Source organism: Anser brachyrhynchus (assembly GCF_964034855.1).
Source record: "Anser brachyrhynchus genome assembly, chromosome: 1".
Taxonomy (NCBI): domain Eukaryota; kingdom Metazoa; phylum Chordata; class Aves; order Anseriformes; family Anatidae; genus Anser; species Anser brachyrhynchus.
The window spans coordinates 54879700-54903093 of NC_137694.1; the positions used below are offsets into that span (position 1 = coordinate 54879700).

The following is a 23394-nucleotide window of genomic DNA, read 5'->3' on the forward strand; positions in this document are numbered from 1 at the left end:
TTTCCTTTCATACTTTGCTTTTTTTTTTTATTTTTATTTTGTCCTCCTTTTAAGCATCCCTTTAAGGGTGAAATGAAATCCAACCATTTACAGAGAAAATGATTTCAGAATGTACATTTGATTTATCCTTACAAAAAGTTCATTATTACTTGCTGTTTATAAATTACAGAGTGGAAAGGAGCTTTGCAGATGCTCTTTTTTTTCTCTTTTTTTTTTTTTTTTGGCAAGTCCACGCGTTCTTTTGCCAAAACAGGGCGTTCTGGGGCCACCCCAGTGGCAACACCACGAGTAGGTCCAGGTGGACCCCAGCCTCGGCAGTGCTGCTGGGCCACCTCCAGGATGATACTGCACCATCCTCCTCACAGGAAGGAAAAAAAAACAACAGTGGTTTGAATTCTCAGTTTCAGAGTATTTCAGTTCCCTTTTTAAACCATTATCTGTAGTCCCCAAAGCCTTAAATGTCAGTGTATTGCATCAGAAACAGCTCTCCTTTCTTGATGCTGGATTCGAGCCCCTCCTGAAACCCCCTTACCTCCAGCTCCCCCTCTCTTTCCGTAAAAAGAGCAAGTTTGTCCAATGCCTCAGAAATCAGAAGGGATATATATATAAATTTTATTTTTTTTTTTGGTGGGTGGGGTAAACACAACAAGGGAGGGATTCAGGATCCATTCTACCCCTCGAATCCCTCCTTTTTTTCCACCAAGACTTGAGGTCAGCCAGGACAAGCTATCCCTCCCCTCTTCACCACCAGTGTTCACTAACAGGACCAGGAGTGACTCCAGACACGGGGCTTCACAGTGCAGAGGCGTAGCAGCCACGGAGATTGCTGGCAGGAGCAGGGGGACAGGGACAGAGCCCGCGGGGGCATTTGGGAGGGGAGAAGACACCGCCATCCCACAAGGACACCAGAAAGAGTCGCTGGGGGGAACCGATACCCGTTCTGCACTAACACTTCCCCCAGCCTGACTCGTGCATTACCCGGAGGCCACGAGGTCCCCTTCATTTATCCGCCACAGAGGCGCGAAGAACAGGCCGCACAACAGCAAACACCTCAGCAGGACACAGGGATCAGAGAAAGCAACAGCGAGACCGGACCCGAGCGTGTCTGTCCTTCCTACCAACCACACAGGCACAAAACCACCTCGTTTCTTCCGCCCATCCCTTGCTGGCTACTGGCTACAACAACCAGCTCCGAGGAAGGCCGGGATTTTTTAGTCCTTCCCTTCTCAAACTTCAGTGCCTGGTTCAGGCTCAGTGGCTGCCCTGCACACCGGCCGTGGAGAGCCCATGCGATGCTCCGGGCAAAGCTGTGCAGAGGGCAAGCCACCACCTTGGGAAATCGCTGTGCAAAAGTCAGCTCGCTAGTCCCCATCCCTCAAGGGAGGCGACGGAGGATTTTTAATCCCAAGCACTTTAACTCCCTAAGGATAATAAACAGAGTTTGCAGAAACAACAGGAACATTAACTGGGTTGGCCTTAAATCAAAAAAATGTTTAAACAAGTCTTGAGAAAGAGAAAAAAAAGAATGCATCTCAGCTGTAAAGTCCCTTCCTCCCTCCACAACAGAAGCCTGTTTTAAATTTAATTTCCTAAGAATAAGGAAGTGAAGAAGTCTGGGGGGTGGACAGGGCCAGAGTCACACAGAAGAGCCTCAGCGCTGCTCTCACCCCGCTCCAGCAGGACCTTCTCTTCCCCCAGAAGGGGAATGATGGAGCAAATAGTGGAGGAGAGGGGAAGTAGGGGAACAGGCAGTACTTTGGGAACAGGAGATCCAGATATTGCAGCTGTGGGCTTGTCTGATGCTCCTAAGAGACAAAGGCCTTACCCCAGCGATGAAAATGTGCCTTACAATGCATTAAAAAGTCCCCAAGGAAGTCCATATACACAGGAAGGGCTGGTACTAAGGGAGAGGCTGCTCCTACTGTAGAAGACTGGGAGGTGCAGAAGATCAGACACTCGCCAGAAGTGAGAGCAGTTATATTAAAAACCCAGCAAACGAAAAGAGGGTCCCTCAGTTCTTCTGAAGAGGCATTACGGCACATGAGATGGGGAAGAAACTAAGATGAACTCTGCCTCAGTTTGATCAGAAAAAGATGCTCATCATCTTGCTGTTCCAATCTCAGTCTTCTTAGGGAATCAAGATATTTTTGTACTTGTTTTTCCCTTCTCTAGAGAAGGGAATAGGAGGGAGAGAGAGATGCAAAGATGGGATTTAAGCACACGGGACGGAACAGACTGGACAACAAGAAAATACAGCCCTGATGGAGTGAATTAATGGCAATGGAAACCCTCCTGCTTCAGCACAGCTGTCCTGATGTCAGGGTCATTCGTCCTTATGACAACATTCTCCTCCTCCACACGATCCTCACTTCTTTGCTTGGAAGATGAGCCAATATTTCCACTGTAAGGCTAACAGAGCACGTTCATGTTTTTCACCCTCTTCCCACCGCAGACCAGGCTCTGGGCACCAAGTCAAGCCATCTGCTAAGGAAGGGTGGTAAGGGTGGAAACGCCAATCTGCCTCCTCAATGAGCTGAATCAATCCAATACAGCGACAGGCCAGACCTTTCAGTGGCAAGCTCTGTGTGGACACGGGCCCACCAGCTGCAAGTAACATCATCCTACATCCCCTCTCGTCTGAATGGCCCAGCCTGGAAGTGCAGGCTGCACATGCTCTCTGGATTACGTGATCATCCCAGAACAGTTTTTTGGCCCCAGGGGGAGTTTTCCCATGGCCCCTTTCTCCATGAGCTCCCTCACAACTTAAGAGCAGGCAGATGGGTCCCATGCTTTGACATGCTTTGTGTTTCCCCACAACACCCATCGTTGACTCAGCTTTGCCCTTCTCCTCTCCTTTCCCCCACGGCAAGGAGGGATAGCCAGCATGTGTAAACAGCAGCCCTGCAACAGGCTACGGAGGCAGCTGAAGAGGCACACAACAATTCTGCGTATCACACTCTGCTATGCGGAGACGATGCTCTCCCTGAACCTCTCCTATGCATTCCCCAAAATGTCATCCATGCCAAGACAGATCACAGCTTATGGATCTCACCATTTCCTGAAAACATACACACCCGAGCCCAACCTATGCCCCCTTCCCTCCCAAAACTGGTAACAAACACCCACGTGCATACCAAAACCATGCATGTTAGCACTCATGCACATAGGAAACCATGCACTTGTAAACATACACTCCCACCATCTGATTTAATCCCCTGCAGCTTATCCCAGCCCCAAAAGAAGCACATACAGCAGGGAAGATGCTTCAGCTCCTGTGGGCCAAGCCAGTGCAGTGTTGAGTGGGCAGGGGTGAAAAAGGAGTTTAAAAAAAAAAAACAGGTCAGCTTTCTCCTCTGCTTCCCATCTGCTTGCTCCAGGACTGGTAAAGCATCAGGCCAAGACACAGCCCAGGACAGATGCATTAAGTTTGTGGGAGGAGGCTGTGTACTGGGGAGAACACCTTGGAAGCAAAGGTTTTACCTTCCCCCAAGTACTTTGAATATAGAGGTATATAAAAAAATAAATGCATATTGAGATGCTTTTGCACATTCACTCATCCAAAAAAATGCCTGTGACACACATCTACACACGTGACCACTCACATCAGTTTGTGCTGGCTGACTCACACGCTCACTGAATAGCCCAAACTCACATCTGTGCTTGCTCCGATCCACAGCAAACGAGGATGGATGGGAACAGCTGCCCTCTCTCCCCAGCAGACCTTCCCAGCCACCCCTGGAGGAAAACCCACCAGCTGGATGCAGAGTTTCTCCCCAGCCAGCAGGAAGGGTCCAGGAGATGCAGGGAAGCCTTTATGCTACCGTCAGGGTAGGTCCTGCACCTCTCCCTCCTCCTGCCCAGGCCTCCCTTCAGCTGACCAAGGAATTTGTGTCCCCAGGCATTACCCCAGGGAGAAGGGAGGAAGGGAGAGCAGACCATGGAGAAATGGCACGCCCCACCTGGAATCAAAAAAAAAGACAAAAACACCCGACTCTTTCCCTTTGTTGTAAAAGTTCTAATTTCCCACGAGTCCCAGTGGTCTCACCCAGCCCCCTCCGCTTTTCGGTATGGGTTCTCCAACAAGTAGTGGAATCGCTGGTAGTTCTTGAGCAGATACTTGGGAGCATACATATGTTCCTTGGGGTCAGCAGGGGGATACTCCTGCGTAGTACCATCAAACCACCCACCAGTCCGGATCAGCTTCCGGATATAATTGAGGTCTCGTTTATCCTCATAGTCACCCCAGCGGGGGAAGTCCCCATTCTGGGCTGACACCAGTTTGAAGTAGATCCCCTCTGGGGTGAAACACCAGGAGCAGTGCCAGCCAGCAAAGTGGAGGGGGCTGCCCAGCGACCACTGCACCAGGATGTGTCCTGTACTGTTCTCATACTGCCGAAAGCCAGGCATGGTGTAGTATTCGCGGCGCCGCAGACGGATGCCGTCAGTAGCGTAGACAGCCTGCAGCATCCCCATAGTGCAGCCTGAGACCACCTCCAAGGTGCCTGGTTGCTTCCAGAAGAAGCCGTAGAGCGACTTGCGCATGTGAAAGGCAAAGGGCTCCGTCCAGCCATCATAGAGCTTGAGGAAGAGGACGCCGTCACGGGCCGGGATCTCATCGGCATCATCGATGATGAAGACATCGTCCGGGCGCAGGTTGCGGAGGCGAGAGACGCCATCCCGGGTGAGAAAGGTGCGCAGGTAATCGTCAGCGATCCATCCGTCCTGGCGGCCGCCGGCGGGGAAGTGGTCCAGGAAGACGTAGAGCACCTTGTGGCGGATGTAGTCGTAGGAGCCATTGAGGAGCATCTCGCGGAACTTGAGGGGCCGCGGCTCTCCGTAGGCAGTGAAGTTCGACTCGCACACCACAAAGACGTCCACCACATCTCCCAGCTCGTGGAAGCGGACATCCAGCAGGTCAAACTCATGGTTGATGTTGATAGCGTTGATGACCCGCCGGGGGGTCTCCCGCGGCACCAGGCGGTCCTTGGTGGGCAGGTTGGAGTACTGGACCACGGTGGGAACGCCACAGCTGGGGCCGTGCCAGCCCGGCAAGCACATACACTCCACCCACTTGCGCCGCTTGGTCTGGGAGCTTAGCGGCTTGCGAGCGGGCCGCCCCGAGGCCGCGCCATCCGCTCGCTCCTCCGGCCGCCCTCCCGTGGGTGGCTTCTCCAACACCTTGGTGCCCGGTTTAAAGCAGACGCCGCCGGCTTTGGTGCGGACAAAATATTCTGTCGTGTCTTCTGGCAGCACAAAGTTGGCTTTGTGCAGCTCTTCGCTGGCTCTGCTGGGAGGCAGGGGCTGGAGCAAGGGCGAGTGGGAGTACAGGGGTGTGCGGAGGAGCTCTGCGCCCCCTGGCTCAGGGCTAACCTGCGGCGTGACAGGGGCATTGTTCCAGAAGAAGCTGGAGACAAGGTTGGGGCTAAGTGAAGCCAGGTCCCGGGGGAAGGTGACATAGGAAAGGGCCTTCAGGAAGTGCAAGAAGGAGATGAGGCAGAGACCAGCCATGCAGAGAGTCAGAAAGAGCTTATGGCGTCTCATCTTCATCCTGTGGAAAAGCCACGAAAAGGAAAGTCATGGTCAGTAATTACCAGGGTGCAAAAAGTTTATCATTACTAGGAAGACAGGTTGGGGATGCCAGAAAGCAAGTACAAACTCAGCATGCATCTTTCAAGACTTGAATCCAAAACAACTCCCCCCACCCTCTGCCAACTTCAGTGGGCCTCTTGCCTTGGCTGGGTTATGCCAAGCTGAGCCTCTTCTAGATCAGAGTCTTATAATCCCACAAAGACACGAAAGGTGGTGATGGGCTAGAGAGACAGGAAATTCAGAAAAGCAAGAATTCACAATCTAGTGAACTCACCACACTTTGCAGATTTTTCCCCATCCACTGATAGAAACAAACACAGGACTTCTCAGGCCTTGAATCACCAGAAGGTCAGGGGAAGATAAAGAGAGAGCAGAGAGCAAGAGGGATGAGAGGGAGTAGAGGGTAATGCAGTTGAAACTCAACCAGAATAAGAGAGGCAGTCTTAAGGGACTAAGATCATTAGCCAGGCTGCCAAGACCAGGAAAACACCTACACTCCCCAGATCTCTCCAATGTTTGCTCACAACACACACCCTAAAAAATCCTTGTTCCTAGGAAATGATAGCCGAGTCCGTACGGGGAACAGAGAGGGGGAAAAAAAAAATTATCGCTTTTACTCTCCTCCCCTCTTTCTCAAGTCCACTACGTCTCCAGATGTCTCCCTTTGCTTCTCATTTTCTATGGACCAGATGGTGAGTTTTTCTGCATCTGGATCAAGGCGGCTATAAAAAACCACCTCGCTGTCTCTGCTGGTAATACACTGCCATCAGGACTGATCCATGTCAAGCCAGCAAGAAGCCAGGGGTGTTCAGCCCTTTGAACAGCAAGAAATACAACCTTCATCCTCTCCCTATACCACCTCCCTTCCTCCAGCCCATGCCGGGAGTGTGGAGCTGCTGTCAGGCAGAAAAAGTGATTGAATACTACAATCCAGAAAAACGACAAAAAAGAAGAAAAACAACCTCACTCAATACTTCACCACAGAGAACAAGGAAAGGCATTTGCATTCTGCTGTTTAGGGAAGGCTGGGATGAAGACAGGCAGGGGAACAAGGTGACCTAAATGCCCTACGCAAAGCAGAGGCTGCCTCTCCCCTCAAAAGCACGAAACTCCCCGTGTGGAGGCACGCAGAGCTCCCTCCACACCCAAGAAACCCACCAGTTCTTCCTCAACATGACATGCTCCTCTATAGCAGTTCCCCACCACAGTCCTGCGCCCACACGTACATCTCAGCACCTCCTTCCCAGGCCAAAGGTCCACACGACGTGTACGCCACACTCGGTGCCATCACTTATAAACCCTGCGTGGCACCCAGAGGCAGACCAAGCACCCGGCCCTAAGCCAGGGCGCTCCCCTTGCCCCCTCTGGGACTCCCCACAGCCCACGTGTGTCCTGGGTGGGAATGGTGGGGAGAAGTGCCTGGCCCGCTCCTGCTGCGCGCGAGGGGAGCGAGTGAAATACAGCAAGGCGCGTTTACTGATTAACTTGGGGAGAATTTAATGCTGAAGTGAAAAGCCATAAATTAGACAGATGGCAACTGCCCAAAGGAAAACATATCTGGGCTCCCAACCGAGGGCTCCAACATGGACTTTGATAGAGGGGTTGTCCATATTGATGCCTTTCAGCTCAGCAGCAAGCATTTCTAGATACTTCACAGTTGCTTTTTTAGTGAGAAAAGGCCATTCACTGGCACTGCCCCCTGTGCTTAGGCAGTGGCATGTGGACTCCCATGTTAACAGGGTTGTTTCAGTGCGAAAAGGGGGACTGCAAGCCTGAAGCCAGTGCAGGAGTTACAGCTTTGCTATTTCGTAATGTTCGTAAAGGCTTCTGATAGATTTCGACACAGCACAGGGTGGCTGAAGGGCAGGATCCTGGCTTGGTGCACCCTGGGAAGCCATCTTGTCAGGCCTGGGGTAGGAGGAGAAAATGGTGCCTCTCCTCAAGGGTCCCACTGGGGCAAACCCTCACCTCCCACACCCACCTGCCACAGCCAACTCCTGGGCAGCCATCTGTGTGGTGACCCTACCGTGGAGGGCCTCGAGTTCCCTCGTTCAAAGCTGTAAAGGACAATCTTGTGCTCACTGTCAGCTACTCTTCATGAGGGTGAACTGAGGCTGCAGACACCCCCCAAGAGCATCTAATTGTGCCCACGGTATTTTTCTTTTCAAGGCTCAGTTAATGTCTTTCTGGAGCAGTGAGATCACTCAGAGTCAAGGAGTATCCAGCACCTCTTCCTTGCACGTCACCAGTTTTGCTGTCCCAAGGTGTGGGGAAGAAGCTGAAAAGACTAAGCGAGCAGAGGCTGCTAGGAGAAGACATCCCTTGCTGGTACATTAGTGCAGTTCTCTCCAATTGAGGTGTCCTACGCTTCCTCCGAGGCATTACCTCAAGACATCAGGTTGCTGAGGCTCAGGCAAGAAGAGCTGGCCTGTTCTATTAAGGCAATCCCAGTGGCTGCCAGGTAGTGCTGGCTTCACTCCAGTTCCTATGGGACACACAAATGCACGGCAACCAGCATCCTCTGGGCTGAACCAGCACAGAGGACGAGTGCAGAAGGAATCAAACACGGCAGGTCTCCATCTTCTTCCCAGATGGCTGTGACGCTCCGCATGCCACAGGAAGTCCCAGACAGAGGTTCTAACTCCTGGCATTTAACAAACTGCTTCATTTTCTGGGATCCGGTGTGCCATGTCAACATAGCAAGATGCACGGTTTTAGGAAGTAAAGCATGTTTTCCTCACTTGACATTTGCATACATCACTATCTGTCAGGCTCAGCACACGGCTCTGCAGCTCTTCACCCACCAGCAAAACTCAGCCCGTGCACGGCTGCGTTGTCTCCCTGCTATTGCAGTCTGCGTCTGGGAGAGCCGGGCTGGTGCGCACAGCCCTCCCCTGCAGCTCTGCCAAAACAAGCTGGCCCTGCAGTACCCTCTGCTGTTTTGCTGCCGACATTTCCCAGGAGGTAATTTGCACTGCTCAGTTGCCTTTGTTAGGGAGTGGGAACATGAACCCGCTTCCTATCCCCCTCCTAAAAGGAGGGAAGCAAAGCAGCTGTGTCCTCTTCAAAACCTTTTCCCTAGGACCCACTCCATTCTCACATGCCAGGGATTCCTCTGACAGGGAGTGGAGAGAGAGCTCATCCACCCTTGGGTGGGCTGAGATGCTAAAAATCAGTCACGTATCCCTTCCCATATCCTCTGATCAGCACTGCAGCAAAAGATGTGTCTTTGAGTGGTGGCTAATTGGAGACAAAGGCCAGCAGGGGAGGAAAACGTTATTACCCACCTTCCCCATCCAGAACATTTATATGTGGCTGAAATGAGAAAGGAGGTACCAGTCAGGGAGACATCTCAGCTTGTCATAAGAAACCCCAGCTGCTCTGTCACAAAGCAGCCATCAGTTACCAGGAACACAGAAAACAGCAAGAAGAGATTTCCCTTATGACAATTTTGAATGAGAAGAGAAAAAGAGTAAAGTTGATCTCAGGGAGAGAGATCAAGTTGCTGTCAGGTTTAAAGCTTTTTTTTCACCCCCCCGTTGGTTTTATGTCCAAGCAGAAGAAAAAGTCAGGAGGAGTGTGGACAGTTAGCTCCTTTAAGACAAAGCTCTTTAGGGAACATACAATTATAAACAACTTCAGCAATGTTCAGCGTCAGCAAGAGAAGCCAAAAGCTTCTTTTTGTAAAGGACCACCCTTGATATTTCCTTGCTTGAAGAAGATGTGTGTCTACCATGCAGGGGAATGGCTTTCAAAGAAGATAGCTAGAAGTAGTGCACGAGTTATTCCCCAGCACCTGTTACAGTTTTACTTTGCCATTATATCAAGTGACCTGTTAATTTATACCATCCTGAAATCATATCCTGACTTCAAGGAGCAGAAGAGATATACGCGATGAGATAATATGCGCAGCTAAGAGCTGGCAAGTCACCCACCCTAATGTTCTCTTCTGGAGGACACTTGCAAGAGGCCACTGGATGCACGATACCCCAGCCTCTGGCATGCTAGGGTACAGGACTCAAAACTCTCAGGACCTCTCCTGTAGTGACAGAGGAAAAAGCTGCTTATGAGGACAAGTCACAGCAGAAGCTTCTGGTGTCGTCCCCCCGCCCCCCTACAGAAATGTCCATCTCCTCTGCCTGGAGTTATCCCTTAAGACCCATTCAGTATCACCCATCACTCAGACACCTCAACACAATGCAATGGTTCAAATTAGAATCACTTCCACACTGCAGAATAAAATCCAGCATGACCTCCATCCTCTATCCCACACTGAGGGCCAAACCATCTCTCTGCTCTAGCTATAGACAAACATGAACAGATCCTTCACTTCTTTAGTGATAGCTCTACGTTCCATTCACGGGGCACAGGAATCACATCATACATCAAGGTCACAGCATCTCAAAACACACCAAAATCTCTAATTACTTCTGATCTGCAAACACCCACAGAAGTAAGAAAAAAATATTTAAACTACTATTTGTTTACAAATTAAATGTAATTAGCTCAAGGACAGCAGAACTTTATTTTGCTTAAGGATAAGAAGAGAGTTATCCTACAAAGCTGAACAGCAGGGAAAGTGGAGAGAAGCAGGATGTACCAGAACATAGGTAGTGCTCAGCATTTCTCTCACGTGAAGGATGTTCAGAGATTGCAAGCTATGAGGATGTTAGCAGGAAGCTCTGGGAGGGTCACGGTACAAAGGTGGTTTGAACACAGGCAGGTCCATATCGACTTCCAACCAAATTTCAGGAAGCTTCAGGAAGGGAACGCATTCTTTTTCCACCACCTTCATTATGAGTTACTGCCCGCAGCACCAATGCAAAACAGCAATACTTCATGCTATGCATTTCCTTTGCAGCTTTGAGGCAATCGACCACAAGGTGCCACTGACTCACTGCCAGCACAATCAGCTGGAGCAAGACATCCAGTACAATTACCCTTCAAGTAAGGTCAGGCAAAGGGAGAACCAGGCTCTGTCTTAAGCATCTTCTCTCCCTTTCAACAAGGGGAGAAGGGGAGACATAAGGTGACTGCTCTCAACCAGGTGTGGCCATAGCATCTAGATGACTTCCAGAGCTGCCATTCGCTCACCAATGGGTGTCATCAAGCCAGGAAGAAAGCTGGATGAAGAAAAAAAAAACAACTAAAGGGTGAATCTACACAAGGCCTTGCTGAGGCTGGCCAGAGCACAACCGAGAAACCAAAGCATTGCCTTCCCCTTCCCACTGAAGGGGGACACATGGCATACATCATGTCAACTCCAAGCATCAGGTTTGTGTCCAAGGCCTAGCAATGCCTCAGCTGACCAGCATCATCTGTGGTCAAAAAGGAAAAAAAAAAAAGTGTCTCCTTTCCTATGCACTTTTGTAGGAAACCAAAGTGCTCCACACCAGAAGCTATGATCCGCTATATACTGAAACTAAGATGGATGCAGTGCAGATGCCTCAACTTTGTCTTTTTTTTTTTTTTTTTTTTTAAGTACCATGGCTGCCCACCTCTTCACCTTGTAAAGGAACAATACCTTTGGATTCCACACCTTCCAGGAGCTTTCACTGTTTTGACTGTTCTCAAAAAGTGTCTTGGCCTGCTCTTCAGTGGACTAAGCCTTTGTTATTTTAGATGCCACATCCCCAACCACAGCAAGACAGGTACATGCTCTGTGATGATGCAGCTCTTAACCTTCAGTATAGAGCACATGGAGACCTGGAGATGAAGTGATCTTTGTTGACAGTGTTCTGTCTCAAGACTGATCTTCCAGAAGTCACCAGAATAAACCAACATCTGAAAACCTTCAGAGTCCATTATAAATCCCTTCACTTGAACAGATTGTTCTTACTTTAACTACCATAATACTAATAGCAGCATAATTATATAATTCTCCAGCCCCCGGTTTAAAAGAAGATCTGCTCAGAGAAGACTAGAAAACTCTACTGAAATCCAAGAAGGGCCTATGAGACACAATTTAATTTTATCCAAGTACTTGGACATCACAAGGGTATAGTACTGCATACTAAAGGAAACTTCAATCTGGATTTCTAACTCCACTGGAATCTAACAAATATTCTTCTTAGTGTCCTTCAGCTGTACCAGGCTCCCTTGTAACTAATCTTCTCTCCCCATCCAAGGCCAGTCCCAACCCAGGAATTCCCATGGTTCTAGGGATGCCTCAGTACACTCCGATCCTTCAGATGCTCTCAGAAGCCACAATTTGAATTTCTTAGCACCACTGTGCTAAGGACTCTATCCACTGAAGGAAAAACAGCACTTCCATCCTCTTTTCTCCTTCACTTACACCTGATATCCTGGAAGGACTCTTCCTCAACCGTGCTTACTGCCTCCTCAAAATACCCAGTTCCCTGAAGAGCGCTGCGATGGCTCTGGAGATTCCATCACCTCTTGGTCCCAAGACTGGGTCTCAGGACATCAGAGGGTGATCTGACGGGTTGCTCACTGCACTCTGTTATGTACACACAAACCCTCCAAAGATGGGAAACCCAGCCAAACGCAGTACTGCTGCTTCAAGTGTGCAGTGATTATAGCAACGCGAAACGGAGCTTACTGGTTCTGTTGCTTTTTGACTTGTCTTAGAAGGAAGGAATGCTCCATCATGAGACAAGGAATCCAAAAGGAAACTGGAATGAGACTACGCAACTGCAGCTTATGTCCTCAGACAGTCCACGGGATAATCAAAGAAGTATGCAAGAACTCCCAGCTAGTTTCGGTGTCCTGCAGAGCGGGGCAGGACACAACCATTTCGCCAGAGGATAAAGGAAAATCATGCTTTCAGAGACCAAGTGATGCGTGTGGAAACACAGGCTGTGGTTTCATAGGTTCTCTCCCCTCACTCACCACCACTCAGCTGTCAATACAATCATATCTAAGTTTGCATTGTAAGCCCAAATCAGCAGCCAATCTAAGTTAAAAATAAATTTCAAGAAGTGCTTGGGGATGGGAACAAGCAGTTGACCAGCAGAAACTTCCTAAATGATTTCAGAGGTTCGCTTCTCTCACAAAAATTGTCATATCATATAGTTACATCCTCGGATACTTAGAGAGCCAAGGCATTTTTTAAGCATGGTTCATCTAACCAAGTCTCCATTGAGGCTCCCATTCAACTGCCGTGAGCTTGATAACTTCTCCTGGCAGCATCAGGGAAGAAGAACATCTCAAGGAGGGATCTGGAAGAAGCAGCAGACAACTGCTTTCAAAGCAGACCCTGGCAGGCAGTCCGCATATGTCAAGCAAGCGGGATACAAGTCAAGAATCCTGAGAACAGCACCAAAATGAGCAGCCAAGATTAAACTCGGAGCTGAGGATGAGGGCACACAGCAGACGTGCACCAGATCATGCAAGTGAGCAAAGAAAAGCAGGAGAGCTCCTGGGGACCGGGTGACAGCCCGAGGATCTGGGAGGTGCAGGTTGAGCAGACCAGAGGAGGTCGATTTTGATCTCCTGCAGGCTGGAGAGAGGCAACTAAAGAAGGAATTAAGCAAGAAGCACTTGACGCCACAGTGATGGGCAGAGCACACAGACCCAGACAGAAACCACGTTGCCTCCAGCTATTTTGAAATGGGTGGCAGTTGTTTGTGCATCCCCGGGATAAAAGCTCTCCAAGTTCGGTCGAGGAGGGGAATAATTAAACCCCAGAAAGACAATAAATAAAGAGAGGCCATGGAGCAGCAGCGAGATCCTGGCGGCCACAGCGAAGAGCCGGCCCTCCATCCCCGCCCTCTTTCCTCCCCCATCCATCACCAACCACTTGGGGTTTGGCAGTGCTCTCATTTTCCCACAGTAGCCCATCTATTACTGTTTGGAAGAGCATTCCCAGACTCCTCCTTCCCCTCCTCCCCTTCTTTCAGGCCACAGGGGTCCTGCTTGGCAGCCCCCGGGTCCCCCTCTTCTCTGAATGCCTGGTGACCAGCCAACCCCATGCAAAAAGCATTAACCCCTCTTCACCGGGAACAGCCGGAGAAACCTGGCTCCATGCTGAGAGGTTTCCCTAAGGTGTCTCTCTCTCCTTCCCACCCCTGATCCCCCCCCTTTTTCCCTTTCGTTTTATTTCACAAAAACCAACCCCAGCCCTGGGAGCACTGCATCTTCCCGAGGACGTTACACCAACCCATGGGAATATTTCTTGGACCAAGAACAGACCCTTATTTATTTGTCTCTTCTGCCTTTGTTCTTCATTTCCTCTTTCAAGACTTAGGCAAGACCTCGACACAGTGCCGCCTGGATCTCCCGCTGCCGCTTCACTTGGTTATTATTTTCAGAAGGAAGGCGCTGATAGGCAGGGAGCTCTTCAACGCCTTCCCCCAAGGCAGAAGCGAACCAACCCGGACACCCACCTCTGGAGCGGGCAAAGGGCACGGGGCTCTGCAGAGCACCTCGGGCTCCGGCGTGCAGCCACAACCCCCTGCTTATGTAATCCTCCTGATTGCAGCATCGCAGCCCCTCGGATTAAACCCACACAAATCAAATCTTCGGTAGCGGCTCTGTGTCGGTAACAGGCATATGGCACCACGAAAAGGGGCAGTTTCCCAGAATGAAATCAAAAGCCTCCTAATGCACTTAACTCGGGGTCACATAAATCTCTCTTCTGCCTCCCACAGATGGCTGGATCTTGTTTACAGGCATTGCAGCAGGCCTGGGTCTCAACAATATGTTTACTTCTTCTGTGCAAACATCCCCTTTCACTAGGCAAAGCACTACCCTGATCTCCAGATCAAGCTGAGCGCCCAGGACTGAGAGCAGGTCATCCTGGGCATCGCACAGACCACGATACCACTTCTCTTCCAACTCTTCCCTAACACTGCCTTACTTCTCGGGGAAAGACGAGGAGGAATTTTTGCATTTAGCCAGCTGCCAGCTTCCCCGACAGGAGGTAAAGCCGTGTAATGAAAGAAAGGGGTTTGTTTCAGGCTGAGAACCAGGCCACGGTCAGGTGGGAGAGCACAGCTTGGCTGAGGGACCTCTGGTGATTATATGTCCAGCCTCTCCCAAATGTAGAAGCCACAAACCAACAGCATGAGGATGAAAACAGGGAAGCCAAGCATTTCTGTTCAACAGAAGGACAGACAGTGCGGTTTACTGCCACCACCTCTTGATTACAGGCCAAGTTCCCTTCCCTTTCCCTCCCTTTTCAGGTCCTCAATAACATAAACATTTATCTTGAACTCTGTTTCTGACAAATCAGCTGCCCGGCCACGCCAGAAATGAAGGAGAAGAGGAAGGCACTAACAGCTAGTGTATAAACCCCCCCCATCAGAGTCAGCGGTGAAGAGGAAGGACGTGCAATGCAGAGCAGACCGCAGCCATGTTCCAGTCACCAGGACCACCTAAGCAGGAGCAGGATTATCCCACCTGCATGGCACAGCAACCTGCCACCACAAGGCAGAGGGCCAAAGGGGATGAAGTGCATGCAGTACATGCAGCAATTCATCTTCGTGATGCTTCTCCGCTGCAAGAGCTTGTAAAAAAAAAAAAAGCCACCCCAATCCCCCTCTGCCTTCAACTGGTTGCTGTTTAGGGTTTAATAACTGAGAAATGATGGGAATTTCAGCTGTGCAGTTTGTACAGGTTGCTGCTCGATCACCTTGTCTTTCAAGTCCACAGGTCCTGATGTTCTCTTGTAAAATCCGATGTGCCGTGTCATGCCAAAGCTAAAAAAAAACACTTTGGCAGGACAACATGGGCCTTCAAAAACTAAAAGCTCTCAAGCCTCTGAATATTTCGGAGGGCAATGCTGATGATCCCTGCCCTAGATCCATTGCACAGCCCTGTAATTGAGTCAGGGACCAAATCCAAGGACTAGATTCACTGTCTCCAGCTTGACATCATCTCTTTGCTGCAAAGACAGCACTCTGAACGCAGGAAGCCCAAGCCACAGAGATGCTCAGCAGAACAACACACCTGAACGGTGCAGAAACCAAAACTGCATTTTTATTTTTTTTGTTGTTTTCAACAGAAACATCTACGAGGCGGTTCAGCTGCACAAAGGCAGACAAACATGGGCAGAAAGGAAACCCACAGCACTTCCTCAACACGAAGTGAGCGAACCTGGATGCCTGACAAACTCCCCTTCCCTCCCCCCCCCAGCGCTCACGGGAAGCAAGAAGACTCTGTTCCAGAGCACAACTGCACTATAAATAATTCAAGAGACTACTAAATTATGCAAAAGCAATCCCATCGTCCCCCCCGGCCAGGCTGAACACAGGTGTGGTCAACCCTTGCTCCAAAAGTTGCTGCTACGCAGGGATTTCAAGGCCACGGAGGCTCCGTGCCAACAGCACATCTACCAGAACACGATGGCCGCTCGCTTACGGTCAGGCCTGCACCAAACAGCACGACGGGAGGTATTTGGGGACACCGCGCCGACTGTGAAACAGCAATTCCTTTGAGCCACCTCTTCTCCAGAGACCTCGCATGGCCCCGGGGGAAAAGCAGCAGCTCGTGTCCCCTCCAGGGCAGGCTGCGCGGTGCCACTTGCCCGTGCAGCGTTGGCACAGCAAGGCAGAGAGGAGAGGGGGGCTGCCGTGGCAGGTGAAAAGGGAACTGAACATGCTCTGGAGGCAGCAAAGAGGAAACAGTTTTGCTAGCGCAAATAACACGTGGGGAAGGCTGAGCCGAAAGGCGGAATCCCCTCCCCGCTTTTCTGCCCCGCTCTTTTTGCCCGAGGGAGATGCTGCCTCCCTCAAAAATTGGGGCCAACGAGGTTTCCCCTTGGCAGTGGGGTCACTGATAACTGCGTGCTGATCACTCTGGGGTGCCGCTCTCCTGATTTACCCCGTGCAGCCAGCTCAGTGAGCTCAGGACCCCCTGGTACACAGCACCATCCACCTCCAGCCCCACCGCGGGCGAGCCCTTCCAAAGCCCCTACCTCTTCCAGCTCCCACAGGCTCCGAGATGCGTCCGTGCCCAACATGCTCGGTCTGCACGGGCCTCTGTCCTCCTCCTTTTCCCTGGCACCCAGCTAGAAGCCTTCCTTCTGGCAGAGCAGGAACCGAAAGCCCTGCCATAGCCCTCTCTTCAGCCTCAGCACAACCCGCTTAAAATCTCAGGGCTCCGGCTTACCTTCCCCTTCTCTCTTAAAGGGCTCAGCATCTAGGAGAGAGGCTCCCCTTCCTGCCTGTTTGCCACGCTGTCTTGCTTGCTTTCTGTGCGGTTCCAGTATCTGAATGTCGAAACAGGGGATCCTAACACAGATAAAGTCAGCACGGCAGATACCTGCGCTTAGATCACAGGTTTCACAGTTGCCGAAGACGTTATGCAGTGGGTTTCATTTGCATTAGGTCTCTCAACGTGCTTCAAACCCGCTTGCTGAGGCTTTGGTAGCATGCAAAACACACACAAGGCAACACCCCAAGACAAATATGACCCCAAAGCCTTACAGGGATGACAAAGTCTGATTATGCTCGCTGACCCTGGCCCAATCTGCAAGGATTTGCACACCAAGGAAAAATGACAGGGTGCTGGGATTATAGATTAGGGAGCAGATCAAGGAGGCGATAGCTGTGATGAGGACGGCAGGGTGCAAGCAGTGACTACAAGCTATCAATAACCCCTCAGGACCCGCAACCAGCCTGTGGGTATCCTTTAGGATTTCTGAGATGGCCGGCAGCAAAGCAAGGACAAGAAGTGCCACGCTTCGGTCATGGCTCTCGTGCTCAGCCCCTGCCTGTGCTGCTCTGGACATGTCCCAGCCTTGCTCCTTGCCTCAGTTTCCCTGGGTGGGAAACGGGAGCGACACTTTTCTACCTCCAACTAACGGGCTTGCTTAATTAAGAGAAGCTTAACAAGTTGCTTCGAGGCTCTTGGAGGGAAACCTTGTCATAAAAGGCAATGCACCAAGATGATCCTCAGCAAGAGGAGCTGCCCCCACTGCCTCTCCCCTACCCCGGACGGTCACATCCACCTCTCCCACTGCATGCAGGTTTTGCTTTAGAGACTTCTGGCAGAGCTCAGTTTGCTCAGACACCACAGTCACGGAGGATTTTTTGCAAAAAGCCTATTTAGACGCTGGCCCGGGCACTCCCTTAGCTGGGGAAACAGGAAATGTTAACCGAGCTCATCAAGCTGCCTATTCAACTGCAGGGGGGGATGTTATCTTGGTATGAAAGGCTGAGGCCCCCACAGCAAGCAGCTCAGGTGACTGTTGCTATCCTCAAGCCGAGAATAATCACTTCCTAAATCACGGCTCAAGAACAAGCCCTTGTTTTTCTGTAAGGCAGCCAGTTCCCTTCGTGCTTTTTCTTCCTGCAGCCCGCCTGGTGAGAGCTCGGAGCTGCACTCCCTTTCACCGGTCAGCTCTACCAGGCAAGTTTCTGAGCACAAGAACATACCCACCCTGGTCCAGGCATTTGGAGGTACCTGTTGTGCTCAGGAGCAGCTTGGGGAAAGTAAAGGGTTTGCACTGCAGGGAGCGCAAAGAAATCAGAAAAGGAAGGTGAAGAAATCGTGCTTCTCTCCTCCTGAGAGCTGCAAGCAGAGTCCATTTCAGAGGGATACAGGCACGGGGTGCTCTTGCGCAGCCTACACCACCGCTCTGACATGCGGCATCTCTTCCTGCCTCTTCCAGGAGAAGGGGGAGCTCAGCATCTCCGACTGCAGCTCTGCCCTGATCCCTGGGAGAAGCACCTGGTCCTGGCACCCCGTGCAGCACTGCTACTGCAGCACAGCCCAGTCCCAGCCGCACACTCCCCCTAACTGTCCAAGCGCCCCAAACCTGACCCAGAACCGCTCACAATCCAGGCTTAGCCCCGCCACGCAGCTCTGCTCAGGCTCCTCACGGCCAGCCTGCAGCACCAGCCTGACAGCGCGGCCCACATGTGTCACCACCTCCCCGAGAGCATCCATTGTGGAAACACTCGGCATTCCTAGGACGCACCCCGTGTCCCCTTGCATTGCACTGCCCCCTGAACGTGCCTTCCCTAGATTTCAGACCCCACTGTTAAGCTTCATTGGAGTACCACAAGATGCCATCCTGTCATCAGAACAAATAGTGTGGCCTGACTTTGTCACAAAACTGATAGGTGACAGTAGGGAAAAGCAGGTGGTGACAACTAGCCACACGTTCTTACCTCTCCAGTCAGGGCTGATAACTTGAACCAGCCCTTCCGAGCACCTTATATTGACCTAAAGATGTGAAGAAGCCTCTTGTGCCAGTCAGTACCCCCCCACCCCCCCGCCGCCCTCTCTGCCGGAGTTATTGTCAGCTGTACCAGCCTTCGTTAGCACCACCTCCTCCAGCTACGTCCCACTGATTGGGTCACGGATTCCAACAATGTACAAAGGGCTCATTTTAGAGCAAGCAACCCCACCTAAAACCTAAGCAGCCTTCAGAAATGAATGCTGGCCCAGCTCGCCCCATCTGTCCATCACCAAACTCCCTCGCTTCCTTCCTCCACCTTTACGATCCAGTGTACGAGGGGGGGGGGGGGGAACACAAACATCGATTTTTTTGATAGCAGGTGCACCTTAGAGATGCTGTTCTCAAGACAGGAGGAACCTCAGACACAACACACTGAAAACTCAGCTATAAACCCCGCCGTGAGAGAGAGCTTATCTCTGCTCGCTGACAGGTCAAAGCAAGGGAGGGACAGAGAGAGAACTTGTCTGAACTGAGGTGTCCTTCACGCAGTGAACGCGCACAATAACACCCAAGCCTGCTGTCCCGACCAACTCCCGACTCCCGCACCCGCAGCTGCTTATACATGCCAAATTTATTGCAGCCATAAACCCTACAAAAGGGCAGGTGTTCTCTTGTAAGCGCACCCAGCAGGACTCGTGTGCACCTAGCAAACACCCACCTAAGCCTGTCACACAACCGTCCCTTGAAGACATGCAATACGCATGTGACACCCATCTGGCAGGCCACGAAGTCACGCCGCATGCAACCACTTGTGCGTGGGAACAGGAGGGGAAGGATAAACACAAGGAGTACGGGAAACGCGCAAGCACACAAACTTCACACGGACGTTCCCCAAGCAAACTCGCCAAAGACAGCGGCCACGCTCCTGGGGTACGTTAAGCGGGCTCTGCAACAGCAGAGCAGCCCCCAGACCAGCTATTCCCGTCCCCTGTTGGGCACGAGGGCTCTAGATAAACGATCGCAGTCGTGGCCATCTCCTGAAGTGCAAATACACCCGCAATTTTCTACCTCCTCTCCTTGACCGCCTTGCTGAGGCGATCCTCACGCACCGCACAGCCAACTCGTTCTTTTCCCAAGAGTACCGACATCCGTGGGGAAGGACAGAGGGATGCTGCAAGCTCAGGCCCCAAACCCCATCTGCTTCGGGCTCCCCACGCTCTGGGCACCTCAGAGCAAAGGGGTGCAGGCAGGCAGGTGAGGCAGCAGCTGGGCAACTGCACTTGGAGCGAGGCAAGAAAGCACACCTGCAGCAAATCCAAACCCCTCCCCTCTCCTAGGGATATAATTGCTGTATCCAAGGCATTAATAAACACGCCGTGCAGGTATAACTGAGAGTCCTCACGGGGAGGGAATGTTATACCTCGCAGTGGATTGCTTACCACTGCTGCAAAATCACCTGAGGGCGTAGAAGGGCCATAAATCTACGAGGGACTTTTATGACAACGCAGTGGCGGACTCCCAGCTTCACTCCTGTTGGGCAGCTCGCGATGGCTTTCGTTCAAACCCTGCTTTATATCGCTACGGGGAGCCTGCAGGCTCCCCAGGAATAGCTCACAGGACTGCTTCTCACTCAGACGATGTTCCCAGCACTACTACTGAGGCTGAAAATACAGCACAGGTGCTACGGCTGTGCTCAGGGAGCTTTGAAAACCGGGAGGTGTGCTGGAGGGTGGGAAGCCCCTGGGTTGTCTATCTCCTCCAGGAGAGCTCTTTGCTGTCCAAGGGTCAAGCAATGGTAGGTCCTGTGCAATTTCAGCTCTTCTTGGAGGAGCTGGCAGCAACTGGGACTTGCAAGTGACTCACGACCCACGGGCTCCAGCTGGACCTGAACACCACTTCTGAGGGTGGGACCTGCAGGTCACGGTAGCTGCTCTTTGAGAAGGGGGCCCAAAAAGTCCCCGCTGACTCACATCCTGCTGGGATGGGGCAAGCAGGAACAAGAGTAGGTGGGAATTTGAAATTCAGTTTGCACAGGGCTGGGGGTTCCTGGTGACTCAAGTCGTACTTGTTAGCAGCCGTGCCACGGAGTGTTTTCACGGGCTTGAACTTCCCACTCGAAGGGAGGGATTTGGCATTAACTGGAGGGCCATTCTCTGGGAGGGGAGGTGCTCGGCACCCACACCGAGCTGCCTGTGCGGGCTTCTCTCGTGGCCCGAGCGCTGCCCTGGGGTGGAGAAGAAGTGCAAGACCCCAGCTTCGATGCTGGGAAGGAGCAGTGCTCCCAGGCGAGGCTCATGGAAACAGCCTGTGGAAACCCCCGGAGGAAAGCCCCAGGATGAGGCGCCGAGAGGTGCCTCTCTCCATCCCGCTCCCTCCCTTGCTGAGCTGTCTGAGCAAGTCCCGAGCCGCAGCAGATGCCGTGTTTCCCATCACCCTTGTCATGCTCGCCCAGGGAGCGAAACTCTCGCAAGGACAGAGCTGCGCCAGCCCGTGCCACTCCAGCGGGCACATGCAGCTCTTCCCAGCCCACAAACAACCCAACGCGAGCCGGGAGGAACCGGGTGCCCGCATCCTATCGCGGCCAGCTCTCATCCTGGGGGGCTCGTAGTGGGTCTGAGGCGGAGACGGAGCAGGGGGTAGACGGAGCAGGGCCGCTGGATGCTGACCGCACGCTGTATTTGTCTGTGTTTTCCCTCCCACACACGCACTCCTGTTACTCCTCGCTTGCTGCAGGCTTGGCACACAGCCCCAGCCCGTGTCGTGCCCCCCCGGCAGGCCGGGCCTGGGCTGCGGTGCCCCGGCCGGAGGCTGCCTCCATCCCCGGCAGCTGCGGGCAGGGGGCCGGCGGCATCGCCTCCCTCCTCCCCACCGCCGCTGCTCCCTAGCGGGGGATGCTGGGATTATGGGGAGGGAGATGAGAAAAGGGGGGGGATAAAAAAAAAATAAGCAAAAAAAACACGATAATATAAATAAATAAGGAGAAAGGAAGGGGGGGGGGGCTCGGCGCTGCCCGCAGGGGATGACGCCGCAGCCACAACTCGCAGGTGGCGGCTGCGGGGAAAGGGGAGCGCGGGGGGGGGGGGGGGGTCCCGCAGCCCCGGGGCAACTTCAGCGGGGAGGGTGCTCGCCCCCTGACCCCCCCCCCTTCCTCCCCGCTTCCCTTCCCTCCCTCGCCCCCCCCGGCCCCCCGCTCACTCACCCCCGCCCGGCGCAGCGGCGGTGCCCGCCGGGCCCCCGGCGGGGCGAGGCTGCCGCTCGCCCCCGGCCCCTCCGCCGCCCCCCGGCATGGCTCGGAGCCGGCCGCGGCGGAACGGGGCGAGGCGAGCCCGCAGCCCCCCGCCGCCTTCCTCCTCCTCCTCCTCCTCGTCGGAGGGAGCGGAGCGGCCCGGCACCACCTCCTCCTTCTACCTCCTCCTCCCTCCGGCCGCGGGGAACGGCTGGGGCCGGGGATGCCGAGCCGAGCCGGGCTGCAGCAGCCCCTTTTGTGCCGCCCTCCCCGCCTGTCTCCTCCCCCGGCGCGCCCGACCGCCCCCCCGCCCCCCCCGGGCTGCCGCCGCCCCCCGCTCCCCTCCCCCGGGGCAGCGGCCAGGCCGCCCCCCGCCTCCTTCCCCGCACAAAGGAGACCCCGAGGGGGGGCTTTCACCCCCGGGGGGGCTTCCCCAACCCACACCGAGATGCGGGGCAGCCCCGCACGCCGGTACCCCCCCCCCCTTCCCAGCCCGGCGGTGCGGCAGCATCCCTCCCCGTGCGAGCGGAGGGAAGGAGCGCTCCTTGTTGTTGGTGTTTTTTTTTTTTATTATTATTATTATTTTTTATTTTCATTTATTATTATTTTTATGCGGGAGGCAAGGAGAAGTGGGGATGTGCGAGCTGCTTTGCCCGGCGACATGCAGGAAGTTTGCAGCGGTGCCAGAAATAGAGCCTGCGCCTGCACCCGAACCGCAAAAAAAAAAAAAAAAAAAAAAAAAAGCTGCCTTTTCTTAATTCGACTTTTTTTTTTTTTTTCCCCTGCCTTCTTCCTCGTCGGGCCGATCCGTGGAAAGGGAAACAAAGGCAAGGAGAACCAAAACAAACCCGGCCGGGCAACACGGCTGCGAACGCGCCGAAAGGCAAGCGTGGGACCTCACCCCCTGCGACCGGGAGCTAACGAAAGGTCAAAAGGAAGCAGCGCCAGAGAACACCCTTCCTCGCGATTTGCTGGAAATTTAGAAAAACAGAGCCTCAAAAACAAAGCGGCGGTGCCAACGCCCCTCCAACCTGCCGGTTATCAGATGGGCGAGCTGCGGCTGCCTGGCGGGTGCAAGCGGCTCTCCAACCGCTGCCACCCGCTCCCATGGGATCCCGACGGGGATCCGCAAGAGATGGCTGAGGAAGAAGAGGCCCCACGGCCCCACCTTCTGCCTGTCCTCGCCATCTTCCCCAGCCAGCACCAAGAAGTGGCCATCCTAATTTTAAGGCCAAGGTTGAGACGGTCTCAGAGCTCGCACAAAGAGATTGCAGAAGTGAAGGGGAATTTTCCCCTCTGCAAACTCAGGTGGAAGGAGGGCTGCTGGCACCCGGAGGTGACCTGGCTTCAAAAGTGCCTCAGGAGCATTGCAGAAGGACTGAGGGAGAGGAGTGAGGATGGAGGAGGAAGACAATGGTACAACAAGTGAAGTTCTCACCGTATGAGAGAGATAATTTTGGGGCAGAACACCAATGCGAGTCCTTGAGGA

General features: G+C 52.9%; 1 protein-coding gene across 2 annotated transcripts; it reads right to left on the minus strand.

Moving 5' to 3' along the window:
* MGAT3 (beta-1,4-mannosyl-glycoprotein 4-beta-N-acetylglucosaminyltransferase) lies at positions 1–22167 on the minus strand. Of its 2 annotated transcripts, none has more exons than XM_080592204.1 (2): positions 21879–22167; positions 1–5548 (listed from the first exon to the last, which is right to left on the minus strand). In XM_080592204.1, the coding sequence occupies exon 2, from the start codon at positions 5545–5547 to the stop codon at positions 4042–4044; it is 1506 nt and encodes a 501-aa protein (XP_080448330.1). In that variant the 5' UTR covers position 5548; positions 21879–22167; the 3' UTR covers positions 1–4041. The 2 variants fall into 2 exon arrangements, with proteins under 2 accessions (XP_080448330.1, XP_080448331.1); XM_080592205.1 differs by lacking the exon at positions 21879–22167 and adding an exon at positions 16469–16623.
* Positions 22168–23394: the final 1227 nt, after the last annotated feature.